The 23,041-nt window shown below is 41.5% G+C and overlaps 1 protein-coding gene across 3 annotated transcripts in view; it reads right to left on the reverse strand.

Annotated features, from left to right (window-relative positions):
- Positions 1-23,041, reverse strand: part of HELZ (helicase with zinc finger) — a 72,595-nt gene that overhangs the window by 49,269 nt on the left and 285 nt on the right. For 2 of the 3 annotated variants that reach the window (XM_042832908.1, XM_042832907.1), the window contains exons 2-5: positions 7,845-8,072; positions 6,098-6,134; positions 2,909-3,033; positions 226-282 (exon numbers count right to left, since the gene is read on the reverse strand). In XM_042832908.1, coding sequence (XP_042688842.1) covers positions 226-282; positions 2,909-3,033; positions 6,098-6,134; positions 7,845-8,054 — 429 coding nt within the window. In that variant the 5' untranslated portion in view covers positions 8,055-8,072. The remainder of the gene's footprint in view (positions 1-225; positions 283-2,908; positions 3,034-6,097; positions 6,135-7,844; positions 8,073-23,041) is intronic. The other variant, XM_042832909.1, reaches the window with a different exon arrangement.

The raw sequence follows: 23,041 nt of genomic DNA on the forward strand, positions 1-23,041 counted from the left end.
ATCAAATTCTTTCTACTTGCTACTTCAGCCTATAAGCATCACTATTTTCTCATACGTCATGAGAAACTGGGAGGAAAGGCTGCTGAAAAGGTGGTAAAGACCAACAGCCCAGAGGAAACTACTGTGTCTAAACCAGCAGGAGTAAGTGAGCCCTGCCATGCTAGGATATTCTTCAGTTCTATCAGTTGCTACTCGTTATTTTCCCAAAAGCAAGCTCATTATTACCTCTGTTTCAGCAAGAAGTGTTTTCAGTCGTGTCAGATCTTTAGTTACCATCCCGTTCTGGGGAGAGAAGTGAAGGAAGAAAATATTAACATATGAAACACAAACTTTCAAAGACATTAAACAACAGCAGGCGAGTTCATCCCTCTCATCACCAAAATGAAGGGCCACGAGGAAAGACTGAATTTGACTTCCAATGCACAGTGCTAAATGATATCTGTGTACAAGAGCAGCACATGTAGAACAAAACCTCTCAAGTTTGGCAACCACCCGAGACAGATAATATTAACAGTGACGTTACTCACTGAATGCCATCATACAGACCAACACCCCACACACAAGTGGTGGCCATGGAGGCAAGATGCTGCAGTGGACAAGGGCTCTTTGCTCAAAACTTCTGCTCTATTATCAGCTTGGCTACTGGCCTGCTGGGTCACCTTCTGCAGTCACATCTTCATGCCTCGGCTTCCCACTTGCAAAATGTTGACTGTAACACTGCCTGCCTTTACACAGCACTTGGTAAGCTGCTGGCAGAAAGCACTACACAACAGCCATATGCTATGGCTGAACACTTCAGCTCCAAAGGAATCAATATAATAAACTGTCACTGCCACTGCAGCAATGAATTCATCTCTTCTTAAGGATATATTTTACAGCCTACTGATTTCTGCTTCCAACTCTCTCTGCTCTGATGCAGACTATATCATTTTTGGATTTTTCACTGAAGATAAGCAATGTAATGAAAAATACCTGCATGTTCAAGCATACCTGAATTACAACCTTTCAAAAGTGAGTTTAGCTCAAATAGATAACTAGTGTGTAACAGCTTTACATTCACGCAAGACAAAACCAAAAACCATCTTTGTTTTAATTCTAGTATATTTTTGCAGAAATTTAAGTCTCGCTGCATTCACCAGACTTCTCCACACTTTTATTTGGTGCCCTGCTGAAGATTTATGTACTCAACAATTCACAAGCTTTGTTGGTTTTTTTTTTTTCAAAATCGTTTTTCACTTCCTCAGTAGAAAGGTTGCAAATTGAACCTGCTGAGCTTAAATGTATGAAAGCATAAATGAAGTAACCAAGAGTCACTCTCTTTAAGTCACAGGGGAGGAAAGTGGAGGGATTCCAGATCTTCAATGAATTCCTTCCAAAACTTTTTTCATTTCTCTTCTCATCCATTGGCAGAAGTCAGTGAACGAGTTTGATTTTAACATTCCCACCAAAAGCAACAGTGAACAATGACCTTAAAAGCGTAAACCTCTTACATTCTGCTTTGTAACAGAACTCTGGAATCACATAGGAAGATACCTTTCTGTACAATAGTATCAAACAAGGCCACTGTACATTCCCTATGATAAGGAGTTTGGGGATTTTTACTCATTTTTTCTAAAAATCAAGTTTCCTTCAATCTTGCCAGGAATTTTTCAATGAAACTTTTTTCCCCACTAGAAAACACCAACCAGACAAAGAAATCTCTTTTATTTATGTAGAAACAGTCAACAGTGGGGGATGGAGAGAAGGAAAAAAAAGAAGAAAAAAATAAATCAGGATAGATAAAGCACAGAAAGACAACCAGAACATTCAGAAACACCTACTGCTTAAGTCAAGCACCAAGATACAAGTCATGGATTTCAGCTCACCGCAGGTTGTTTTCTAGGTGAATGTCTAACTAGGAAAGGCACAATCACTCAGGGTGCACTTTCACATCTTTGGCTCGATTAACATATTTTCCAAAAGAAATTTTAAAAATCCATATTCATAGATATCTCATCAGGAAAGTGACTCTGCATAACTAATAAAGTATCAACACACAACTCATACAATAATACCCCAAAAAATTACTCTTAAGCATCACAGTTTAATAATACTGAACATGATTAATCATTTAGAAATGTGTAATTACAAGGCAATGCTCGTGTAGCAATTTACTCCAAAAGAGAACTCATTTTTATCTCCTTTTCCTTCCCCAAACCCAATTTCAAGGTAACAGTCTCTCATGATACTTAACACACCTCACAGTCTGACAAGAGTTGCTCTTCTCTGCACTACAGGCCACGTCTCTGGATTGAGCACCACCAGCAGTTCAAGGTGATGAATTGCATATTGTTTAATCAAGATTAGAGGAATTAAAAGGATATCGTTCTTTGGAGATTTATACATACCCCTGGTTTTCCCCATCTGAGCAGTCACTTTAAACCTCAACATCTTTTGTCAGTTCAAGGATAAAACAGAAACCTTGATAAGATGAAGTACTTCCCTGAAAAACTCTTCATGCTGTCTCACACTGTAGGCCAGTTACTTAATAGTCCCAACAACATTTTTTTCTGCTTCAAAGGTTAAATTCACTGATGTACACACACAAAATGGTGTCAGGTGAGACCCAAAATATAAGCTGAAGTTTGAAATTCACATTATTCTATTAAATTACACAAATACAATTTTTTCTTGCCTTTTTTTTTTCCCCTTTCTCTCTTCAGGATTCAGAGCCAACGAGAAGAAAAACTTGTCTAAATCAAGCTGACTCCGAAGCACTGACACAGCATGATCTCTGGCTTTTGCTATCACTCATTTTGCTGCAAGCCGCCAGTCAAACATAGGTTTGTTTTTCAAATACATCCCCCCAAAAAAACAGAAATACAAAACTGCTTTTTAAAATTACACAGATTGCAGGAAACACACTTACCAGTGATTCACCCATCAGTGATTTGGAAAGAACATTAGACACAATTTGCAGCTTCCCTTTAAGATGCATGCAGCAGAGCACCGCACGGAAAGATCCATCTCCCTTGGCCAGCCCCTCTCCCAGCACTGCAACACAAACCAGCAACTATTAGCTTCATCACAGCATGCACTTCAATAAACCCTACAGTTTTCCTTCATCTTTACCATGAAAATAATGTCCGAAACGTGGATTAAAAGCACGGCTTCTCTGAAAGACAAGACTTGGTATTACTTGCTCATGCCTAATATTAACTTGAAACTTGTCTCCTGCCATCTAAGAAATGCTGTACACGAGTCTCAAAAAAGGCTGTAATGTTTACATTCTAAAATAGACAAAAAATTAAATATGGGAAGGATAAATCCTAATATGTGACATAGACACAAAGGACCTCCTCTTCACTGAAAGGGGGAAAAAAACCCAGCAACCAACAACTTCTCAGTAACACAAACATGCTCAGGAAGATCCATTCATGCTCACAAAAAGCATGCCCTGTAGTTTCCAAATATAGCTAACCTCGTCGTGGTCAATTCCTGTTACTTTAAAAGGGCTTTTATTCAGTTATGCTGTAAAGTTCAGGATATAGGAACGATTGTTTCAGTCGAGAAGTTTACAAGCTCCATGTAACAGAAAACCTGCCTCATGTTTTCTAGCACTGGATCAGCTAGTGAGACAAACAGACACTTTCAGCAACGCTTCCAATAGTGAAAGGATTTATTTCATGACACAGCCTTGCTTCAGACCAGCAGGCATACCATGTAATCACATATATTACCTGACCAGAAAAAGCAATGCCCTCCTGAGCAACTAAAAGGCCAGTGAAGCTGAGCATGTGAATTGAAAAGAAGGCTGGACAGTTGTTCAAAAAAAATAATAATAATTACAGAATAAATACAGAATACAAATCTGTATTACTGTCACTGCAGGCAACATCAGCATCTGTGTTTATACTGCTATTCACGCAGACCATGGGTGCCAACAGCTTGTGTTACTGCTAACAGGAATTTTAAACTCGCCACAGCTTCAGGATTACATTTTGGAATGATAAAGCAAAGCTCCTCACTCAGACGTTCACATCATTAACAGAAACTACATCAAATGTGACAGAAATAAGAGTCCCACAAAAACACGCACACAAAACTGATCAGACAGCCCATCAAAATGAAATGGTAACTAAATACTGTCTGTACAGCCCCTCCAGGATTACTCCAGATTCACCACTCTGATGATACTGACCACATTTCCAAAAATAGAGCCTACTTCCCAAACCAGAAGCAGCAGCACCAGAAATAGCTTCAGCACGTCTGACAGTTTGCTATTTTAGCCTCAAAGACTGGATGTCCAATTATGAAATTCTGTATCATTAACCACACAGTGCTACCCAGCTAAAACATGCAATTGCACATAAAATGTTACAATACATGAACTAATTCCTTCTGTTAAAGATTTGTGTAGCAGCTTAATAGATTTCTCTACTATCACTCCTTATAACAGTGCAAGCATTACACTACACAGAACATGCATTTCTTGATTTACCCCCAAAACAACTTGTCATTCAAGGTCAAAGTAGAACAGTCACAGGTATGTAACGCACTGGGTTTGTACAAAGAACTAGAAATCTGTCTTGAAAAATAATTGTGAGCACCAAGGAATACAGTTAGGCCATACTAAGGTGCTTTCTCCCAAAGGATATGTCAAACAAAACTGGAACAAAAGCCTTTAAGGATTACAATGAAAATACTCAGATGTTAGGCTGCAATCAATAACAGCATAACAAAGAGAACCCCAATGCAACTGCTGATTGCTATATGCATAAAAATAAGGTGTATATAATGTACAGGAACACACACACCACTTTTACACTGGCAAATAAATATGGCGTGAAGTTGATGAACGTCTTCAGTTTAAGATCTGGCAAAAGCACGTGCAGAATACGCTGGCATGAATTAAAGGTATTAACACTGCACTGGTCTGGTTCTTTATCACTAAGATACAAGCTGGTTCCTCTAGATTTTTCAAATTTTCAAGTGCACCCAATGATTGGTTGGGTTTGATTGGCTCCTATTCCACCCCTTTCCATGCACAACTAGTGAGAGAAAGGAAAAATGCAGTTAATACCACGGTTCATCTGAGATGCTGGTTTCTGACACACGTGCCAAGAGAAGAAAAATGTTCAACAGACAAATGTGACCCAACTAACATTGCAACAATCCATCAGATCGCATCAGTGAGATCACCATTCATTCAAAAGGATTCTCCTTCCTGCCTCCTTTAAACGTCATTCTTCTTTCCATGCAGCTCCCTCTCCCACCTATTTGCCATCATGAAAGGCAACAGGCATGTATCAACAGTTTAGACCAAGTCTACAACTTGGGTACCAGTGAAGACAAATGCGCTTTAAAAAAGATAAACACCACTGCACAGAAACATCACAACAGTATAATCACAAAGTCCATGCAACAAAACTGTCATCCCAGGAAATTTCCTTTAAAATTCAAGAATAGTTAAGAAACCAAAAACCAGAAGGTGGGATCTGCCCTGCTTGTTCTTCCAAATCTTACCTATCAACTGTTTACCAAATGTTTACCAAACTCAGCAGAGTTCTCAGTAAGAACTGAGTTACTTTCCCTATAAATCAGTTACAAAGCAATTAACCAACCTTGCTAATGTTTTAAAATGCCCCAATTAAACAAGGCACAGAAACACAAAAGGCTCAACTTGAAAAGCCACAAGTTTGGAAGTTCCAGCAAATAGAGATGAACATAAGCACACCATCCTGCTGCATCTCTCTGAATCAACACCAAATATGCAAACCCAAATATCAACCAACAACCCTAGGAAGGAATACGGAACAACCAGTTGTCTTTATCATCACAAAAATCCTATCATCATCAATCTATCCTACATCCATATGGTAAAATATCTACTTGCCCAAGAGCACCCCTATGCCAAAGAAAGCTGCTTCTGGCACCTGCACCTGCCAGCTGTTCTGGCACCTGAACGTAAGGTATAAAATAGTGAGATCTCCTTAGAAAATCAAGTAGAGAAAGTCTTGTAAAACAAATGAATTTAACTAGCAATAGCAAACCAACAAATTCAGACAACTGACTGCAATTTACAACACTAAATAGTAAAAGAAAGAAATAACCATACCATGCCTACAGTCTTCATCTGCTTGCCCATACTTTTTCTGAAAGGTAAAACATGAAAAGTTTAAAAATAGCATTATTCCACTTGGCATAAACAACTACATGCTTCAATTAGAATTTTCTTAAAACTTTTACAAACTCATTGGCTCTTTTTTTCCCCACGGTAGAACACATAAAGAACATCAGTCACTTGACAAATCCAGTCTAATGAACCTTTACAATGCTGATTTTGTCCTCAAATTCTCAGCAAATGAATATTGTGAAAGAAGTATGTGAAAGTGCAAAGATATGTTTATGTACCCATCTGTAGGTGGCTGACAGCATCCAGAAAAAACCTTGACTTTCTTCCTAGACTCCAGATTTAAAAAAATCCAACTGCTGCTAATACTGTGCTGCTGGAATTTGAGGGTCTGTAGTTTATTTACTGTCTTATCAGTGATGATTTTAAACACTACATCTTTTGCTAAAACACAAAGACATTTTTCTACTTAAAAATCTGTATAAATCTTTAATACTTAAGCACTTAAAGTATCTATGTAATTCTTTAATAGAGAGGTTTTGATTGCAAGAGTTTTCCAAAATCCCTAAAGGCTTACTGCAACAAATGCCACTATGCTGAACATCCAGACAGGTGCCTCAAAGCATTTCCAGAGGCGTTCAGGTCAGAAATGTGTTAAACACTGCTAAGCATCTATCTGCCTACTGACCTATGGAAATGATTTTGAGAAGTCCATCTGTGGGAACACAAGTGCCACTAAAAAAACAAACAGCAAAACCAAGCCAGCTATATGATAGGTCACATCCAAACTCAGGAAGCTTCCTAATTCTTATTTTGCACATGGAATAGCTAACTATCTATTTAAAGAATGGGCTTGATTTATCTTAAAGGCGTCCAGCAAGGTCTTACAAGTCGGCCAAACATTTTCCATGTGAGATGATGTTGTTCATAACTGATAAGTGAAGATTTGAGGACAAGAAGGCCCCTGTAAATCTGTAATAACAACATTTCCAAAACAGAAGGGTAAAGAAATTAACCATTCCAATGTCCTTTCCCTTAGGGAACTGTAGCATTCTAATGCATTCATGGAAGATCACACTTTTGGTAATGGCATCACCTACAATTCAGGGACATGCAGCTTGCCTTGCATTAACAAAAATCCTTACAAAGCTCCCAGTTTTCATATTTCCATTCAAAATCCACCAGAGCCTGAGAGTTACGTCTTTCAGCAGACATGCTCCCGCCTAGCAATGGAAAACTAGCAGTGATCAAATATTAAAAGACTACTGCTAGGTTATGCAAAAACAGCTAAATTAAGTATGAACTGGTTGCCTGAATTCTGGCATTTCTTAACTTTGTTTTTCGAGCATTTACATCTGTAAGTTTAATTTAATGCTCTTTAAAGAGAAGGTAATTTGGTATGGTATTCAGCATAGCTTTTATGAAAACAATACTCAAAACCAGTTATTTTTTCTTCTTAGAATATACTTTGGATTTTAAAAAATGATAATTCTCTATTATTTTAAGAAACTGTGATTCAGACCCAAGCTATTTAGAGGTACCAATCTTGAAAAAATAAACAGATCAGGGCAAACTACGAGACAGAAGCCTCAAACATGTTTTAACAATGAGGATTCTGTGGCAAACCAGTATGGCAACTATAGGAAAACACAATTTTACATAAATCTTGATGGTGCAAGATACTTGATTGTTCTTTCCAGTTCATTAGATACTATGAAAGAGTCACACTCACAAGTTGTAAAAAGGAAGCAATTCTATACAGCAGAGTCTCGATTTTGATGCGGTCGATTTCTGCCTGGCATGCCTCCGGGAGGTGAGCTGGGGGGTACTGGCTGAGGGAAAGGAGTGCCTCTGTGCAATGCTTCACTGCCACTTCATAATCCTGCTGCTTAAGGGATTCACATGCTTGTTCACATGACTTCTCTGGTCTTCTGTCTGCCATGACTCAGGGACAGAAATCCTAGAGTGGGGGCAGAGGGGATGATAAAACGTTGGTTAGCTGCATGATGGCAGTGACAACTTGCCAACCAACTGCCGTTCCCACCTCCAGGTGCTGTAGCACATCCCCTTTGGTCCACGCCACTTGTGTTCCCTATCCCAACCTAACTAACCTCTTCCCAATCTTTCCACGCTCCTACTCACAGCCCTCCTGGCTCTCACTTTCAATTCTAATTCAATAAGGTACTTAAGCCCATGACTGATTAAAAAAAAATATATAGTGGTTTCAAACTTCAATGCCAGCATGGGTTTAAGCACTTTGCTGCATACAGGCTTCTGTGTTCTCAAGTCTGCTTTGGAAGCAGTGCAGCTCATCCACCAGCCACTTCCCTGACCCTGCAGCGCTTTCCCCAAGATACCTTCAGTTTCATAGCACTCCTCACTACTCCTAGGGCACAAGGGCCAGCCTCTGGGGTGGATGAAGCACATCAGACACACAAAGGATGAGAAGGAACTGGAGGTCAGCAGGAACCCACTCAACAGCTCCTGCTGAGCTTTAGTTGCATTTCTGTCTGAGAAAGCCTAAGTGCCCCCACCGCACCAACACCCTGCCAACAGAACCCCTTGAACAGTTCTGAAGCAAACATTCTGTGGGGAGAAACTGAAGCAGGGGGACAGAAATCTATAGAGAAGATAGACATCATCATCTGCCAGTGAACTGGGACAAATGGTTATCCACATGGAACCTACGCAGAGAAAAGCAAAGCCTTTCCATAATTTCTATCGGTGGTGTGCCTTCATTCATAATACCTAAAGATAAATCTCTAGAGACATTTTACTTCAAAGCTGACTTGATAAAAACATGCTCTGATAACCAAAAGAGGGAAACTTTAGAATTCTCACATTGACTGTTAGCAAGCAGCACACTGCCCATATCCATGGCATGATACCAACTGCCAGGGGCATCTAAAGACACACTCCAACGTCCCTGAAAATTCCGCTACTGAAGTTTTCTTTTACATTTCACATTTGTAGATTTTTAAGCAATCTAAGAATAACTTCAAGAAATTACCTGAAAAATCAAATAAAGATATCTTCCACGTAAGAAAAGCTCCTCACTATCCCACTTCTCTCACTAACACCCATCTGGGCCAACACACAGTGCAAATGTAAGCAAGACGTTCAATACAATACATGACAGCATGCCATGTTGCCCACCATTCTGAAGATTTTACTTTCAGTATCACAACAGAAACACGTAAGGTAACACTGACTTCCGAATACAACATTGACTTAAACCACATTCCCTCTTACAACATTTATATGAAAACATCTCACATCCACCACTGTAGAGGTGAAGGAACACAGATATGAAGTAGCTTTTGCATTTCCATACACGTGAGAAAATCCATCTAAGGAGTAACTACATCAACACTCAGTTGGATCACTTAAATAAGCATGTCTTCAGTGAGAACCGTTAGGTGTTGTTACGTTTATGCAAGGAGCCTTCTGTGTACAACTAAAAATGCAACAGATTTCTATTTCACTCAAGTTCTATAGAACAGCAAGCTTTACAAACCCAGGGTTTGCTGCACAGCAATACAACAGTTAATTGATGCCTTTCTCACGTACTTTGTTTTCCTCCCGAGGGACTGAAAAGAGAGGATTTCATGAACTCTGCTGTGCTTCTGATTTCCTCACTTCCTGGCTGACGAAGAACCAAAATTCCTTTGACCAGAAGTCTCAGCAGAGCTTCTGTGTGTTTACTGCAGAAGAACAGTTTATACACAGATCCCACGCTGGCCAGCACAACCAGCAGGCAGAGGGAGGCTCCTTTACCCAGCCCTTCTTCCCCACCACAGCACTACAAAAAGCAAAACGTTATTTACCAATTGCCTTACACTGACTGTTGCAACAAACACTGAACGAGTTTGTGGAGAGGTCTGACACCCCCAGCAGCAGCCACAAATTTCTCTGGTCAGTTGTAGATTTGGAGAGCGCTGCAGAGGACGTTGTATTCTCAGCTCCTTGAGAAACTGAGCAAATGACTCATGCACTTCAGCCTTTCTGCCTGCTAAACCGAGATTAAAATACGAAGCATGCAGCAGAATAAATGTCAGGATTATTCATTTTCTCAAAACGGCTTGGAGGACTGCATACCAAAAGAGTGGCATTCACATCTGAATAATTATTTATTCTAATAGCAAACTCCAAGAGATCTTCAGAATTTTGCAAAACCAGTTAACAGCCATATCCCCACTATCTGAAGTTACACATCTGAAACCAGCAGACCTTAGAAATTCAGCCACAACATATTATCACCAACACCTTCATTATCAGCAGCCAATTCAAAGCATTCCTCAGCTTCAAACCACCTCCAGCAGTGCCACTGCCCTATAGGAAGGCTTCTGATTTACCCAATTGAGTAACATATTTATGTACGGCACCTGCCAATGCTGCCAGATAGAACAGTAAGCATCACACCGACCTGAGCCATACAGGAGCTGGCAGCTCTTCCCATGAGTCAATGCAGAGACGTAACCCTCACTTCGTAATTCCTAGCTCCAAAAACCTCCTCCCATTAGTAGAAGAAAGCTTCCTGACCTACATTTATTTCAAGGCCAAGTCATGTCCAGCTTAACCTTCACAAAATATCTGCTATCTCTATCATTTACAAGATCTGGATAACTCCAAACTGGTGTAACTCAAACCCTGGTGCCCAGTTTTGTTTTGCCTGGGATTTGAGAGAGAGTTTCTCCCTATTAATGATTTTTGGGGTCAATTTTCATAATGTGTATTTCTCCTTCTAGCCAATGAGATTCTGTAAACATACAGACAGAGTAATTAAAAGCTAATCCCCAAACAAAACTGCCCTCCAAACTGCAGAGTGGCCCAGGAAAGGCAGAAGGGACAGCTTCAGAAGGAAGAGCTCCAAACCAGACCACCTACACTGCCATCTACTTCCCATAAACACTGCCCTGCTTGGTGCACAGGAGGTTTTGGAGAATTACTCCACAGCCTGATTGGTTCAAATGCAAACCAAAAATCAGCATAGGAGAGAACATCATGATCTAGAATTTCAGTATTTCAGAGCGGTTTAACTCCTGACTCTGCACTTCTAAGCTGCACAGTTTACTGATGTATTTTATGCAACCAAAGGGTTCACATGCTAAGATAACGGTAAGTAAACGACAGTTCCAAACAAATTCAAACAGATGATTTTTAGTTCACTGTAAAGCATCGAGCCACATAACTCCTGCTGTACTTCACAAACAAACAGATTAGAGGGCACAATTCTGTTCCTATTAATGCTATTGGCAAAATTCCCAATGTCTGCCAAGACAGAAGGATCAGATCCAAGGTCTCGCATGCCAAGCTGACAAATAGCAGACAGTAAATATTTGCATATTTTAAACAGACATTAACATCTCTTGTGAAGATTTATGCTAAAGCAATGATGTTCAACTTGCAGTCCCACAGAGAGACCGGAGGAATTCGCCACAAACTGAATGATGCTCTGAGAGCCACGACGTGGGATCTGTGCTCTGTAGCACGTGAGACCCATGGCCATGGGCACACGGAGTGGAAGAGCCTTTGCAGCTGCCTCCTATTACAAGGCACAGCTCTGCTGGCAGCAGTCAGCACCCACCTGCTCCCTGCCAGAGCCATCAGCTGTGCCTCCTGCCAGCACCGTGCTGCAGTCTCTGAGAAAGAACAACAGTAGGTCAGCTTGGGAAAGGTATATGGTCACCGTGCTGCTTCCAAGGACTTGTAGATAACTGAAAAGGCTGCTACTAAACAGGACAACAAGGAAAACCATAATTCAGCTTCTTACTGATACCCAGAGGCCAATTCTTGCCACATGCTGCCATCTACCCAGACAGAAGATGTTGTTCCTAAAGATCATTTGTTAGTAAAAGAAAAAATTTATTTTCTTGCCCGTAATAATGAAGGCCAAAAACCGCATTCATGAGCTTAGCTGCTCAAGAATCCATCCATCAGTTTCCATGTTTCACTAAAGCAGTCTCCAAACCTTTTAGGAAAGCATTACACTTGGCATTACTTTCTGAAGTTTGTTTCTGGTAAGACTGAGATGTAAGCAATTCACACATGAAGGTCTCAGAACTGTGAGAATTGTTTCCATAATACAAAGAAGTAATATTTGGGAAGATAGCTGGGAAGGACACAGCATTGTGACTCAACAGCCCTTACTTCCATCTACCTCAAAACTATCAGGAAAAGACTGACAACAAACTTTAATTCATACAAGGAAAAGCCTGCGTTCATTTTATAATCTGGAGTAAGTAAAATACACGAGGTAATGCAGTACAACACAGACATCAGCTATCACACCTGTGACTGCAGCACTATACATCAAAAAAAAAAGAAGGAACAGATCACTAAAGCTCAATCACTACAGAGACACAGCAAACATACTCTCTTTGTCAGTCCACATACTAAAATAGAGAATAAATCTGTTTACTGCTAAACCACGTTATATAGCAGTTCTGGCATCTCTAGGGAGCCCAACTGAAGGTACCTCTGCATCATGTCATGTAATTGTTTTGTAGTATTCTGAAATTCCACTCAAGTATCTTTAGATAAGAAAAATCACATTATTTACTTTCCTTACATAAAATCGTAAAACGAATTTACTTTGTTTTAAGACAAAAAGGCATTTTAGGCAAGGTTACACGAAGGAATGTAATACAGAAGCCACTTACAGACATACACAGATGAAAAAAAGTACTTTCATACTACACATACATCATAAATAACCCCATCTTCAGAAACCATTTAATGAAGTGATAGCAGATAATGATTGTGCACTACACCAACGTGAAAGGCATAACAGAACACAGAGGAAAAGGACAGTGACTCTCATGCAGAAAAGAACAACAGGAAAGGTTACTTCTGGGCTTTTTTTGGTTTTTAAACCAAGAACATAAGAGCTGAATTCTTATGCACTCATCTACTGCAGTTATGGCTGAAGTCAGTCAGGCTGAAGCTCACACAGTGCTCAGAAATGCACTGCGCACCTTACAGAACGCACACAACGTCTCCACCCTTGAGAGAGGACAATCTAATCAGTTTTCTAAAATAACCAAATTACTCCGGTTAATGCTGAACAACTCCAGGCAAAAAGACCCTGCTTTACATTCCACAAATGATGTGAAATCTGAAATGGAGCAGAAGGAGGAAGGCTTGTTTCAAGGTTTTATCATATAGCATAACAGCAGCAAGAACTTGTGCTGCTTCGCCTCTAGAGAACATGATATGCTTGGCTCCAGGGGTGGAAAAAAAAAAAAGAATGAATAGCAGAGAACATCATGAACCTGTTAAATACACAGGTTGCCCTTCCATTTCAAGAAATACAAGAGAAAAAGACAGGATTGTAAAGTAGGAGGACAGGGGATCTCTGGCCACACAACTGCAGCCTTCAGTCTGATCCTGCAAACTTAATACAGGGAATAAACACATCCCAGCCACTGTACGGGGAACAAGTGTCTGTGGGTGGTTTACCATTCACTTACCAGCAGTACAGAAATACAGCAGCAACTCAGATTAAATGGTTTCTGCATCTGAATCCTGTGCTCTTTAAATCACTTTACATACATCACAGATGGGAACAAGTCAGATTTTAATCGCCTGACAGCTAGGATTTCACTACAGACCCTTTATTAAGTGATCATTAACAGCTTATTATCTCCACTAATCTCTACTGTTTGCACTTCGGAAGCAGTAGTGGAAAGAACAATTTATGTCACAAATGGCAGCAATATTCACACATGGTCAAATTGGCCTAACATCCAAAATTAACTCCTGCTCTTAGCATTTTTAATCATCCCATCCAGCATATGAATATCCCGAGTATCTTCATCTCCAGCCTGTCAATATTTCCATTTTTATTTTTGGGAGGGGGGAGGGCTTGGGCTGGTTTGTTTTTTACACAGCTGTCCAAAAGCATTACCTGTCCTGCCAAAACTACGCAAAACACACAGCGAGTCACAGCCCCACGCCATCTACCTCACATGCATCACTGCGTGCAGGAAATGACAGACACAAGATCCCTATTCACACACAGCAAAACCAGAAAACACCACATCCAGTTACATGACAGGGCTGCACTGAAGTGCCATGACAAGCTCCGGGTTGCAAAGTTCACCAAGCAGAAGCTGTGCTGTGAGCAAGTCACCAGTACCAGGTGATACTGGCCCTCTCGTGCACCTTCATGATGCCAACACCTGTAGCTGCAGGAGTCACACCACGCTTATCCCAAGGCACCAGGCCCCAGAACCAGGCAAAGCAGAGGCTGCTGCTTCACCAACACCCACCTCAATTCTCCTGCACAGTTACTAAGGCGTTATTGACTGTGTGCAACTCAAACCTGGTCTCAGTATTTCATTTCCACGTTTTCATGAGCTTTTTGGCAATGCTTGACAAAGCAATTCACAAGCATTATCTTTACCCTCCTGACATCATTCTCATTCTCATTCAAAAACATTAATGCCCACAGTTTCTATGACTCTCTTATATTCAGCTGGAGGCAAACGAAAGCCCCTGTGCTCTGCCATATTCCATAGAGCCCTTCAACCACAGTGTCAAACCCAGTGTCTGTGGAATGACTTCGCTGTAACTGCAGCATTCAGCACTTCTTTACATCACAACATGACATCATTCATCAGAAAAACCGACAACAAAGGAAAGCAAAGATTTGGCTCAAGTGTGAATTGCTTCCCCTCCCCCATTCCCACTTATTAAAGACTGCCCAATTTATGCAAATAATGAAAATGTATTGGCATTAAAAGAGAAATTATACGTACCCTTGAAATAGTTCCTCCCTTCCATTTTTTTATTACACCCAGTATTTTCTGATCTCAATCTCCTTATCCGTGCCCATCTTCTCATTCATTGTACACATTCTGTGAAAACCTACACTTGGGACTTTCTGTTTAAACCAAGTCACTGCCTCCTCTGTGCTGTGTGAAGACAGAGCACGTAGGAAAGAGGAACTGGCTTTTGGGAGTGCGGGCGGGGAATTCTGTGCTCTCATTTTTGTCCAAAATCATACCAGGGAATGATTGGGGGGAATGCAAAAGCCCCAGCCTTCAAATAGTATGGAAATCCCCATTAGCTCAGGCTGAAATGAATTCACAGCAGAGATGATCTTTCAGATCTGCACTACCAACCAATTTAACCAATGCAGATTTTCACAGGGTTGATAAGTATAACCTCGACCAGAATGGCACACTATGCCACCTCTTCTCATCTTCCTGCAAAGCCGAGTTCCAGCACTTTTTTTTTTTTTTTACTGCTCTTTTTACTGTGAACAGAAGAATATATTTGGTCCAACTTCTTTAGAAAGACTCAATCATGTCAGCAGAACCCTTCATTCCCTCTACAGTGACCAAAAAGATGGCCTGAGACAGACAGCTACCATGGGAAATTTCAGCCCAAAATAATTACAATTTGGCAAGTAACAGCATAATAGTAAGCATCAGGTAACATCATAACAGGCGGTGCTTCTGCCCCACCTAAAGTTCTTTTGGCTCCTTCTTAGAAAATCCTCACATAAACAGTCTTTCATAATAACTGGGCAACAGCAGCAGCCTGTATTCCACATCGGTTTTTTCCCATATATGTTCTTGCTGCTTTTTCAGAGCAGAGTTTCTCACACATACCCAAGATGAGGGCATTTTAATTGAAATATTGTCTCGTGGTTACCGTTTTATCCCCATAACAACATCACCAATTACTTACTGTAAAAAAATGCATTACAAAGGTAATTCAATCTTGGCTTCTCTTAATGACATTTAGCCAAGGAAAACAAAGGCTAAAATCACTACAGCACAGGCGTGGTGCAGGACCAGCCTACAGGTCTCCAAACTCCTGCAGTGGTGCAGGAGAAGATGGCACCCACGTTCTACAGCTGTTTAAAACGTCCCGACCCGCAGCACTTACAGCTGCCTGCCCATGGCAGAGCCTCTCAAACACTTGAGTAACACGACCAGGCCTCGTTCCCAAGCCTCTGCACATTTCACAATATAATGTTCAGTAATGATTTTGACCAAAAAAAACGAATTCCATTAATGTTAAGGACTTATCAGTCACGCAGTTACCAATATTCTTCTCCGCTGAGTCACACGACTGCCAAAAGCCCTTCCTGAGCTACGCCTGTGCTATGACATGTAGGTACGTATGACTAAACACGTCACTCCATTTCCAAAACGCCAAGCGTTTACAAAACAATGCGACCAATGAATGCAGAAGGATGGCAGAGAAGGTTCCCAAGCACCATTTCCACACGTAATGATATCTACGAATGTATTGCAGAAGCCTAAAGGCAACACCATATGGCACGGCAGCTCCCCAAGTGAGCCCAAGTGCTGCTCACAGCACGGCCTGCAGAGAGCAACTGCCCGCAGCCCACTGGCCAACACTCACAGACCTCCTCAGGCTCAGGGACAGAACCAAACTTAGCAGCTCCTCACTTGGCCTCATGTTCAAATCTCAGCTTCTCCTAACAAACTTATATTTGGATTTCACTATTGAAAGTATTTTTTAAAACAAGGAAATTCTTTCCCTTTTCTTCTTTCCTTTTGGAAAGCCCCATACTAACTCTCCCATTTTTCCTCCACCAGCAAAACAGCCTCAAAGCCCAGCAGTTCAATCCAAGTTTCCTCTGCTCAACATTAATACTGTCGTGATGCCGAGTCTCTTCTCAAGTGTCAAGCTCCAAATTTTTCACAATATGTTTCTCCACCATTACATGCAAGGCACCATAACCATACATGTAAGAGATCTACCCAAAAAATCACAGCTCAGATCATCAGTTGCTACAGGTACACACTGTAGAGTTGAATTTAAAAGCCCTGTTTCTTGCTCGAGAAGCAAAGCATGAACTACTCTGAATTACTCTTTCAATTCATTCAAGAAGGAAAAGAATGCAAAACTCTTCATGCTGAATACCAGCAAACAGTGCACAGTTCCTAAAGCAAACGCAGAAATTTGCCCGAAGGTTGTGACACAAAACAGCAAAGTCTTCTTTCAATACATTTAAATCTTCTCTGTAGCATCATAATGAACTTACATTCATTATCACAGCAAATAACACTGTGACCAAATTTGTTGTTACACATTCATAGCACTTTGCACAAAAGGGTCCCAGGCTCAATAGCACCATGCCATCCACAGATAGCCCAAACTCCTTCCCTCAAACCTTGCCTATTATGCAACCATGTGGTATTTTTGTGCACCAGTTTGAAAGTTCAAAGCAGTAACAAACCTCCACCATTAAAAATCGCTATCTTTATTGTAAATAATCTTTCAAACTCATCTCTGCGTGGCTCTGTTTCAAATAATAAGGCATAATATAGCTAACCTCGGCTTGAGGAATATTCTTCTAACTCCATATTTTAATGATATTACCCTTCTGCATCCAGATAATGCTTTTACAACTTCCTTATTTCCTCTCCTAAAATGCAGGAAAGCAATACCACAAACAGGTTCAATTTCTAGAACTCTCCTGAGATCAGGATATGGATTCCCAAACTCCTCTCACAGCAGACCCCGTGGGCAGCCCCAGAACTCCAACCCCAAACAACACCAGTTGCACAGCAAAGTTCTCCCAACCCATCGGGTTCTCTCCACTCATTCCTTTCAAAACGAACATTAGAGATGCAGTCACATATTTTTAAACCCCACTCGAAAAACAGACATCAGCAGCAATGAGTAACGACCCCACTGTGGTTAACGGAATCATTCTGACAAAGCTTTGGGAGAAGAAAAACGTTGCCTAGCCTAGGCAAACAAATACAAACCAAGCTACAGCCAAGTAATATCCATCAGTTCCAACGTCAAAACAACTGCCCTGCACCGTTCCAAACGTGCCACTGCCTTAAGATATGGCCCAAGTACAGTTACCTCAAAGCTATTAGCCTAAACAACTATAATCCAAAACAATTTTTGCAAAATACTCGCAGCACTCAGCTACAACGCTGTGCTAGCAGAGATTCAGAAGCAAGCTATGAAAACATTCTCCTTAACAACCTCCTGTGCAGACGAGAGTCCAACACGTTCTGGCTGCTGGGATGGCAGGGATCAGCTGTGAGCAGGATCCAGGAATCCCAACCAGCTGCAGGGAATTCAGATGGCAAAAGATCACCGCTCAGAAACACAAACATACAGTCCATCCTCCCCCCAGAATTACCCCAGAATAAAATGAAATTATCATTTTTAAAATATCAGTTATCTTAAGATAACGTAGAGAAGATAAACAGGGAAGAAACACTATTTAACATGCTGCCAAAACCACTATGCTTTTCATTTTGTAGCATTCTCCATTTATTATGTCCACAAAGATTTGCTACTTTCTTGGTTTGCTGAACCACTAAATATTTTCCAGCAATTTAAACACTTGTGCTGCTTTGCTAACGCTGTTGTTGTATTTCCCTTTGCTGTGGGGTCTGGAGGGCTCTGAAAAAATCTTTCTAAGCTTATTTAAGTAGTGTAATTTTTAGTGTTTTGATGAATACTGTATTTTTTGCAGTATATAATTACGAAGAGGAAAAAAAACCAACATGTAATTCACAGTCTGAAAGACTGCTTCCAAATAACACTAACTACCCCAGGAGCAGCTTACAACAACCCATGCACTGCTCACGTTGCTGACCTTTATTTCCTGCCCCTCCAACATTTACAATTTCTCACGTGACATAATTCTACTACTCTTTTTCTTTTGTTTCTGCTCTGAGATCAGTAGCCTTCCTGCTGCCTGTAACAGAACAGATCACGAAACCTACTTCCCCAGAGCACACGCTATCCTGAAAAACATCCTCTTCAGCCAATGCCATTTGTCCCAAGAGCGGTACTTCCTGAGACCAACAGAAACAAATCACACAGCAGTTTACAGTCACCACCTCCAAAATCTCTCTCCACATAAAATAACTTCCAGAAACTCTTCCCATCGACTCTGCAGCACTTCACACCTACTGCTTCGTGGGAATGCTGTGGAGTACAAGGGAGAGCCTTTGCACGCCTGACAAGGACTCTGTGCAGCTCAGATCGAGACAGTTTGGGTCTCATTCACAACTAGGATGGGGCAATGGTAACCACTCATATGTTTCAGTGCAGTAAAATTTCATTTACAAAGCAATAAGACTGAAACCCATGGCTTCTTGCCTGGCTTTTTGGAGGATTCTGAGAAAAGACTGGGGAAATAATCAGTGCATTTCTATTAGATCGATGACAAAGAATTGACTTACAAATGGTAGGAAATACTTGCATATTATATTATATCTACATCAGGCATCCTTTAACCATCGGTGCAGTGGAAATGCAACAACAACTACAAAACTGCACGCCTGAGTAATTAGAATCTGCCTGCTTACATTGCTAAGGACTTCTTTTCCTACAATAACATTCACTTTCCTCTCCTCCTCAGACACGAGAGATCGCCTCTTGCTGAAACCTCACACTGTAAACATTTGTGTGAAGAGATGAAATCTTCATTAGCAAGACTGGTTTTGAACGTGGAACCTGAATTACATACCAATACCACCACAATAAAACCAGCAGAAGCCCTGTTTCTGTAGAGCAGTCTAACATTGTAGACTCCCAGTTTCACCACAGATAGTCGAGTCGTCCATCGCCATCCCCAAATACTGATCAAAACCTCACTGCACATCAATGCTGTGTGCCAACTTTTGAAAGAGTGGCCTCTTTTTCAATGTTCTCTTTCTTTATTTGCTTGGTGGGGAAAAAAAAAAAATAAAAAGACAACTGCAGCAGTCTACAAGCGTATGAACTATGATATCTTTAAATATGTTACTGATATATATAAATACAAGTGCTGGCTATTGCCAAAGGCCATAGGAAAAAATAGCAAGACAAATAAGAAAAGGAAGGCCTTGTTTGTTCTGGTAATCTGCTCCACAACACGTCCACTCAAATGGAGAAAAACATATTGCCTGTGGTGACAAAGGGGTCTCGCCTTAGGACTACCATGAAAGAAGGAAAGATGGGAATGCCAAATTTTGTCCCCTCCCCTTGGGCACGGAGGAACACTGGGGATCTGCTTCTGGGAACAGGACCTCAATCTGCTCCCCCAGATACAACGCTAAGAAAACATTACAGCCAGGATTCACATTCCTGCTAAAATTCTTGGCCTACTGCTCGCCAAGACAGAGGGAAGGCTGGCTGCCCAACCACCTACCCCTAAGCTAGGTTAGAACAACACCATCCTTCCTTGTTCTCCCATGGCTTTCCTGAGTTACTCAGGCCGCACGCTGGAGACAGGAGTTATGTTATTACAAAACACTTCTCTAATTGAGATTTCACTCCTGCTACCAGACCTATCTGGGTACCACTGACCTCAAGAGAGAATACCAGGGAGGTGAAAGCTTCAAGGGCTTTCAACTAATCATCTGAATTGCTCCAGCAACTGCTTCTGCCATTACTAAAATGAGAATATCTAGAATACAGTGCAGTAGCAAACAAGATGGTACTAAACAGCAGTAAAAAAAAAAAGTCAGGAAGAATATCCAGCTATAATTCCAAGTGGATTCTAGTAACAAATGTAATTGCATACACCGGAGAAAATATTTCATCAGACTATTAAATTAAAAATCAGAAAAGATCAGTAATAATATTGCCTAGCTTTTATATAGCCTCTCTCATCTACAGACGTCACAACTCTTTACAAGATTCATGACTCCTATTTTACATTCCTTTAAAAGAAATCATGAACAGGTGAAGGGATTTTCATCACACAGCCCAAATCTCTCGAGGCCCAGGCCTGTACCCCATCCACTTGGAAACAATTGCTCTTCACTCTCCCTTGAGATGGGAATATCTGAGCGTAACCTTCAACACGTTGTCTGCAAACCACAGCCCTTATCCTACAACCAGATCCACAAATACAGATCCCAAAGCCCAGGAGCAACTTCTCTGAAATCAACAAGATCCCACAGCCTGGCAGATCAAGCAGCAGAACTGGGTGAAAATACAGCTTAACATGCAGCTTCTACATCTTTCTTTAATTTCCAGTCAGCTGGGAGAGACAAAAAGACTCCATAATAAAAAAATAACATACCACTTTCCTATCACAATCTCTTGAGTCCTAGAGCTATCACTGTGCATGCATCTCTCTCTTCCACAGAAAAATGTATCTGAACTCACTGAAAAAAGCACAGCAGTCATATGAATAAAGGATGAGAAATACATACTCCAGAATCCACACAGGTGAGATGTGACAACAGAAGTTGGATTTCTCTCTGTTTCTGTTGTTTGTTTTTTAAGTAATTCGTGCTTTCATGACATACTACAAAGATAACTCAATTGTATCAGTAATAACACACAAAATGCTCCTTCACTTCACAGAGTCACAGAATCACCAAGGTTGGAAAAGACCTTCAAGATCACCCAGTCCAACCACCCACCCATCACCAACAGCACTCACTAAACCATGCCCCTCAACGCAAAATGCAAACGTAACTCACCAATAAAGAAGGGCTCTGCTAATCAAAGAACAAAGAAAGCTGAACTCAGCTTCCAGCACTCACAATTTCTCTGCAGTGGAAGCTCAGCCTACCCAGGCCTGTTTCATCCACAGGCAAATCCCTCTTTCTGCATGTGGAGGAGGAGGATGGTGGTGGTCACTGCCATGCTCTGCCCTCACCCAGCTGTAAGCTCAGAGCCAGCTCTTCACCCCAGCAAACAGGCTTTGCCATTCAAAACACAGACTTGCCAATATTCAAATAACAATTTAAGAAATCTCATTTTAAAATCTCTGTTCTGCCAATGTCTCGGGGAAAAACAAAACAAAATCATGCACTTGCAAAGCATCTCATGTAATTTAGTTGTATCATTCAATTTTAGGAGAGTAAAATTTCTCCTGAAAGTAATACGTTATAAAAGGAGGAATATTTCATCCTTTCCCTTGTTTCCACTATAATATTGACCGGGAAGACCAACACCAGAAAGCCCCACCAATTGAAGTCACCTCAACAAGACCAGCCATGATACATCCCATCCCTACACAAGGAGATGCCTTTTTAGGACATTTTTGGTACTGCAACTGATTGATTTTATGTCTTAAACTGAGAACTAAATGCATTATTTTAAAACTCCAGCTGAAGCTCACTGTGACTTAGATAAAAACAAAAGCCCCATTACCATGTGAACTCACACTCATTTGGTCAGTAAGTGAAAAAACAAACTTGCAACCATTTCCCTACATTTCTGAACCTCCATCAATGATACATTTAATCACATTACTGCAATCAAACAACAGCTCCACCAACAGCACGCCGAATCCAAACAAATCCAATTGTTTGGATATTAATAACAGGACACGACTCATTGAACTCCTCAAGAGGGGGAAGGCTGTGAGCAGCTCTACTTGGGGACCTGCTTCAAAAAAAAGGGGAAAAAAAAAAAAAACAATACAATCAAAAAAAGACCGAACAAAAGAGGGCCACAGGGCAACCTGCGGTATAAACTTTCCCATCTGCAGTTTCACAACAGCAGCATCGTACAGGAGGAGACCTCGGGATCCCCGCGGCCCTCACAAAGCCTCCCTGCAAAAAAAACAACCCCCCCCCCTCCCGTGCCGAGCCCGCCTCGCTCGGAGGACTCGTTTTAAAGCGGCCTTTAAACCCTCACCACTTCTTTTTCCACAGACCCCGCTACCTAAGCCCATTTTCCCCCACTTATTTATTCCGGCATTTCCTGGCCGGCGCTGCCCGTCCCCTCCCACCCCACCCGGCACACGACCCGAAGCCGCCCCGCACCGCCCTCCCTACGGAGCACCCCCGAGCCGGGGACGGCCGGCTTTATGCGAGCCCCCCCCTCCCCGCCCCGGCTCCCCGGGCCGCCCCCCACGCCGCCCCCGCCTCGCCGCTCTCAGGGCCGCACCCGCCCGCCCGCCCCCGGCTCCGCGCCCTCGGGAGAGCCCCGCGGCCCCCACGGCTCCGGCCGGGCCCGCCCGCA

The sequence above is a fragment of the Centrocercus urophasianus genome, unplaced genomic scaffold, assembly GCF_019232065.1.
Source record: "Centrocercus urophasianus isolate 14NV4802_14NV808 unplaced genomic scaffold, USGS_Curo_1.0 seq_40, whole genome shotgun sequence".
Taxonomy (NCBI): domain Eukaryota; kingdom Metazoa; phylum Chordata; class Aves; order Galliformes; family Phasianidae; genus Centrocercus; species Centrocercus urophasianus.